At 36.6% G+C, this 6,513-nt stretch overlaps 1 protein-coding gene across 1 annotated transcript; it reads left to right on the top strand.

Annotated features, from left to right (window-relative positions):
- The first annotated feature begins 3,374 nt into the window (after positions 1-3,374).
- Positions 3,375-6,392, top strand: LOC122276545 (pentatricopeptide repeat-containing protein At1g09220, mitochondrial-like). The gene has a single exon (XM_043086360.1). It carries the CDS (start codon positions 3,596-3,598, stop codon positions 5,084-5,086), a length of 1,491 nt encoding a protein of 496 aa, XP_042942294.1. The 5' UTR covers positions 3,375-3,595; the 3' UTR covers positions 5,087-6,392.
- Positions 6,393-6,513: the final 121 nt, after the last annotated feature.

Genomic DNA, 6,513 nt, shown 5'->3' with positions numbered 1-6,513 from the left:
CAACTGTTTCTTATTTATTTATTTTTTCTCATTTCATTTTCCCTTTTGCTAGGGTCCTAAAATTTACTTATGCTACTACTGGAGCCTGGAGTCATTTGTGAGGTTATCTTAAAAATAAAGTGCTACTTGTAATTGAAGGAACCACTAAAAAAAAAAAAAAAAAAAAAAAAACCTAAAGTGATAGTTAATAATATATTGGTGTGCTCACACTAACAGTCACATGCTAATTTGTAATAGATGTTCTCTTGAGATCTTGATTGGGGTGAACTTTCTTATACTAGACCTTTTTCACTAATTTGCTGGATTTTTTTTTAATATGCAATGCTGAGCTCTTTGTGCATATTTTCTCTTTTCTTTTCCAATTTTACATAGTAAAACTCCCATAACGCAGCTTGAAAGAATTTGACTTGTGTTCTAATCTAAAATGCGTAGCACACCATCTATCCCACCAACAACTAAAGTTGATGTGTCATTTCGTAGGTGTTGCAAGGTATACAAAATTTGGACTCACTCGTGTCTCCGAAAGAAATGGTATTTACTATTTACTTGTGTTGTTTACTCTGTGAAGGTCATTTAGATTATATATGATCATCAAATTTTATCGCTTTAGATTCTTTTAAGAGGAAAATGAAATGTACAATGAGTACCATGCATACTGGTCTAGGTGTATTTTAAATGATATTTTATAACTTTAGGATCAGTCCTACTTGTGTTGTTTATTAGTATGCATGTTTATTTTATCGCTTTAAAATAACCACTTACTGGACCAGCGATAAATGTTCAAACATGTTTTCTTCATCGCTTTAAATGTTCAGACATGTTTACCAGGACTAATCCTACTATTTTAAACGAAGTGTCTTACTGGACCAGTGTGCATGGTTGTTTTAAGTGGTTATTTTAAGGGTTTTTATCTAAGTGGTATTTTATCATTTTTTGGTTATTTTAAGTGGAGAAGAATGCAGGTTTAAAGGTTTTACTCGATAATAGTTATTGGTATATATCAATAGATGAGAGTTGACTTGGGAGTAGGAAAAAGTATGACTAAAAATGGTCTGCAAAAAGATAAGGACAACCATTGTCCTTATTACATAGTGTATATATTTGATCTTACTGGACAACTGACAAAGTCTTATTGAACAAGGTTTGAAGTTTGATAGAGATTTGTAAACAATGGTAAGTGGGCTTGTTTTTGGATACTTTGTCTAATTTTTAGTCAGATTTCTGATTGTGTGCCATAGAAGCTTTGATGTTGTTCTATAAATCTACCCCTACCTTTTGTGATAATTTCTGGTTTATTATTATTGAAAAGCTTTGAAGCTACTAAGTACTAAGTCATAGAATTGGGTTATATTTGTAATGGGCTATATTTGTAAGTTTGAATTGGGCTATATTTGTAATGAGCTCTAACCTTTTGAAGCTACTCAGTTTATTCTTTTTGTAAGTTTGTTAGAAATTGTAATTGTAATTAGTGATTTACAATTTAAAATTATAATTTATTATTTTTATTATTTTTTTAAGTTTGCTAGAAATTGTAATTGTAATTAGTGATTTACAATTTAAAATTATAATTTATTATTTTTATTATTTTTTTAAATTTGCTAGAAATTGTAATTGTAATTAGTAATCTACCATTTGAAATTATAATTTATTGTGATATGATATCTTAGATGTTAGAATTATTATTTTACCTATTTGTAAGTTATAATTATATTATAGCAAGTGATGAATCATTGATTTATGTCTAATAAGCATTAAGAGCTCAGTTTAATATATATTATCATAATTCTAATTAAAATTGATTAAGAGAAACAATCTCATTATTTATCAACAAAAAAAAAATAATCTCATTTGTGCTTCAGCCAACCAAAAATAAAAAATTAAATTTTGGATCAAATTTATTTTTTTTATACTTGAGTTCGAGTCGAGTTCGATCATAATTTATGTTAGACGAGTCAAGCTCAATCAGAAATTTCCAATATTTTTCGAGTTCAAGTCGAGTTAAAACATATATATACACACATACTAAACGAGCTCTTGATCCCCTGTTCCAATTTGACTCAATTATGTTTGTTTGCAGCCCTATGTTTGAATAATATTTAAAAATAAAATTGTGAGGGGAATGGGCCCCCGAACCCAACAACCAAGCCTAGGACCTCCAAGTGACCCAGAACCAAATTGGTCAAAGGGCAAGCCATGGCCACTCCCCCCCCCCCCCCCCCCCCCCCCAATATACCCCTTAGCCCCACGAAAAAGGCCCTCGGATTATAGGCCTTGGTCAGCCAAGAAGCCCATCACAAACTCAACCCTCCTCAAGGCCATAACAAGGCTTGGGGCCCCGATTGGGTCGTCCGAATCCGAAAAGGAAGTCAAACTTGCTCCAGCATGGACAACTAGAAGCACGTTGCATTTATTACTTGACAGAATATACTCGCATGTGACCATAGTATGGCAAGACATTACCGGATTAGGGACGAAATAGGTCTGACCCAAACACACCTCAGAGTTCCATGCTTCCCCTTGAAGGCAGGGTCCAGGTCAAGTATAAATAACCAAACCCCTTCCTCGAAAAGGATTTGGATACTCTTTACATACACGAGAATTCTCAACTGACTTAAACATCAGAGGCCTCACGGGCTCAACCCGAGTCCACTCCTTATTTGTCTTGCAGGTTCTACGAAGCGGGCCCATGCCACTGCCCAGGCCGCAAAACACGACCCTAACAAAAATTATGAAAAGTTTTGAGAAATTTGAGAATTATTTACCTATCCAAACATTCCCTTAGCCTTTTTGGTTGCAAGCCCTTGACCAATTTGGTTTGTCTAACAAAAGTGATTCCAGCATTTACTCAGTTGGGTTTGGGTAGTGAGAAGTGTTGTGAATAGTGATGAAAAAATAATGAAAAGTAATACTAGAATATTGAATAGTAGTAAAAAGTAATGAATATGAATAAAAAGCGGGTGAAAGGTAATGATAAATTAATAAATAGTAATAGAGTATGATGAAAATGCCTGAGGTACTTTCAGTACCCAAACCCAGAGGGTCTTCTCTTGCAGAACAAAATCCATAGTTTTACGGTCTAGCTAGAGGGAGTTTAGATCTCTGTCTCGACCATCAACTTTCTTTGTTTTTGAAAACAAAAATATTGTTGTCGTTTTTGTTGCTATTTTAATGTATTGTGAATCAATGTTTAAGTTCTTTCTTGTACTAGGTATAATTGAGGATCCTTTTTTATTTTTTGCTTGTGCATATATCGATAAAGAAAACTATGAAAAAAAAAATGATCCTTAACTATGAAATATCTACATAGAAAGTTTTGGAAAGGCATTCATATATATATATATATATATATATATATAGTCAATACATATTGAGTATTTCACATCTGTACCACTCTCAAGTTTTCTTGCGATGTCTATATGTTGTGTTAATTAATAGATACAGTCCATGTCTTGGATGGAACCTATGGGCCGAAGTAGACAGACAATGAAGCAACTGCCATGCAAGGCGAATTAAACGGTGCATATATCTCTTTTGTATCGACAATGAGAGAAATGATCTAGCATGGTATAAAAATTTTGCAACGACTGAAAGCAGTATGCTGAGGTCGAGGAGGAGAGTGCCGCATCTTCACTTGATAGCCAAAGGGCTGTCCTGTTCTTGCTCCTCTTCCTTACACCATGCCACCCATCTCTGGCCTAATACACCACAGCAACAGCAACTACTAAAGCACTTGGTCTCTCTCTTACAAAAACACTCATCGAGCCGCCAAGCCACCCAACAAGTCCACTCTCACTTCATTACCTCTGGCTTTCTACACAGCCACCAGTCCACATCCCATATCCTTCTCCTTGTTAACACTCTGCTCCGCTGCTATTCCCTCGGCCAATTCCCTTTAGAAGCTCTCCTGCTTTACAAAAACCTCAACTGTCTTTCCTTTGACAGCTTCACCTATACTTTCCTACTCCATACCTGTGCTAACTTACACTCTATCTTCTCAGGACTTCAACTCCATGCTCTCGTCGTCAAAGTTGGTTTTCAGTCCCAAGTTTATGTCCAAACTGCTTTGGTATATGTATATGCAGTTTGTGGGTCTTTACATGAAGCCATGCATGTGTTTCACGAAATGCCTGAGAGGAACACCGTAACCTGGAATGTCATGATCTCCGGTTTGGCGAAATGGGGTCATCTCCAACTTTCTCGTTCTCTCTTCGATCAGATGCCTACTCGGACTGTTGTGTCATGGACAGCTATCATTGATGGGTACACACGCATGAATCAGCCCGTCGAAGCTTTGTCTTTATTTCGAAGAATGGTTATTTATGAAGGTATAAAACCCAGTGAAATGTCTCTCCTTGCCATTTTTCCGGCTATATCAATTATGGGAGCCCTTAAAATCTGCCAATCGGTTCACGCTTATGGGGAGAAAAGAGGATTTAATACATCTAACATACGCATTACAAATTCTCTCATAGACTCGTATGCAAAATGTGGATGCATAAAGAGTGCATCAACATTGTTCGAGGATACATCTGCCCAGAGGAAAAATCTGGTGTCTTGGACATCCATAATATCTAGTTTTGCAATGCACGGCATGGGAAAAGAAGCTATGGAGAGTTTCGAGAGGATGGAGGAAGTTGGAATGAAGCCGAATCGGGTAACTTTCTTGAGTCTTTTAAATGCCTGTAGTCATGGTGGACTGGTCGAGGAGGGGCTAAAATTTCTGAATAAGATGCTAAATAGTTACCAAATTGTGCCAGATATCAAGCACTATGGGTGTTTAATAGATATGTTGGGGAGAGCGGGGAGGTTAGAAGAAGCTGAGAAGATGGCATTGGGGATTCCTGTCGAGATTCTCAATGTGGTGATTTGGAGGACACTTTTGGGTGCTTGTAGCTTTCACGATAACGTTGAGATGGGTGAGAGAGTCACCGGCAAGATATTGGAGATGGAAAGAGAATATGGAGGGGATTATGTGCTCATGTCCAACATCTTTGCAGGTGTAGGGATGTTTGTAGATGCTGAGAGGCTGAGAAAATTGATGGATAAAAGAAAAATCTTCAAAGTTCCAGGCCACAGTTTGGTCTGACTGAAGGTGAAGATGTGGGGATGTTTGGAGATGCTGAGAAAATTGATGGATAAGAGGAATTTCTTCAATGTTCCCAGCCACTGTTTGGTCTAACTGAAGGTAAAGATGGATGATCACGTCTAGACAGATTCTCCTATATCCAAATGCTGGGGTGATAAGTAAATTGCATGATGTCATGACAGATATCTCATACGGAGTGCTTTTGTGTCGGTGTAGACTGCCTCTCATGGGGTCTCTTTCTCTTTCGATTGGGTTAATTTTGGGAATCTGCATAAAAAAAGAGGGTTGTTATGATTTTATTTGCAAGAAGAATTGGATTTCTGCAAGAAACGGGAACCAAAAGGGCCTCACTCCTGGACTTGCTGAGGTTGAACTCTTTCAGAGGGAATCTATTTGATTGTTCTTCGCTTCCACTTTCATGGATCGCTTTTATTTTGTCTGGCTATGGTGAGAACAAGTTCAAGGATGATCCATAGCTAAAGCAACAAGGCCAGAAGAACTTTGCCCAAAATAATTACATGTGCTACAACACTAGCAATCTTGTCCTGGTAACCAATACCAATTCCCATTTTATATCTTCAAATCACAACCCAAAAATCCCACTTTCTGCTTTCAGGCAGGAACCTGACAGTGCCCCATCCTTTTTCACTCTTCCCATAATGGTGGGATTCCAGTATTTTGGAAAATCAATCTTGCCTTTGATCCAGGAAGTTGTTCAACGCTGTAAGTGGATTATAAAAGAAGGCCAACTCATTTTCCGGTTTGAGGATTGGTTTAGAAAAGGAATTTTAGCTGAAAAGGCAAGAGTTAATCCAGCAGAGGGATCTTAAAGTTGCTGATATGACATCTTTGGTTGGAATATGGACAGGCTGCTAGATTATTCTGTGCCTGGAATTAGCTGAATAATTCAGTGGCTCAATTTAGTGGCTCTCTTTTTATCTAGTACTCCACTATCCCTTCTTTTCAGCTGTAATCCTCTGTTGAGTGTAGTGCCTTTTTTGTGAGGAACTAGCTTTTGTTAGGTCATGCAATCTTTTTTTGGAGAGCGGTAACTCGATTCCATAGATGGCGCCATCTGTTGATGCAATTTTCCGATGGACAACATAGTCAAATGGCCCCTAATAGTACTTGGACTTTGATATGGTGCTCAGCTATCTAGAGAGAGTGTGTGTGAGTCCCAAGAGAGAGTATAGAAGTGCCTTTTATGTTTGTAGTGGTTTCCCTCCTTTTATACAGGTCTTAGTTACGGTTTGTACAGTGAGATTAGATAATATGGATTTAGATAAAAATTAAAAATTGAATAAAATATTATTTTTTAATATTATTATTATTTTAAAAATTAAAAAAAATTAAATTATTTATTATATTTTATATAAAAATTTATGAAAGTTATAATGATGAGACGAGATAAAACACTTTCATTATTT

This window comes from Carya illinoinensis, chromosome 9 (assembly GCF_018687715.1).
Source record: "Carya illinoinensis cultivar Pawnee chromosome 9, C.illinoinensisPawnee_v1, whole genome shotgun sequence".
Classification (NCBI taxonomy): Eukaryota; Viridiplantae; Streptophyta; class Magnoliopsida; order Fagales; family Juglandaceae; genus Carya; species Carya illinoinensis.
The sequence above is the reverse complement of the archived record's forward strand: the minus strand, read 5'-3'. Positions and strand labels throughout refer to the sequence as shown.

Excerpts from the sequence above, each read along its gene's own strand:
- LOC122276545 (XM_043086360.1), top strand. The coding sequence starts at position 3,596 with ATGCTGAGGTCGAGGAGGAGAGTGCCGCATCTTCACTTGATAGCCAAA.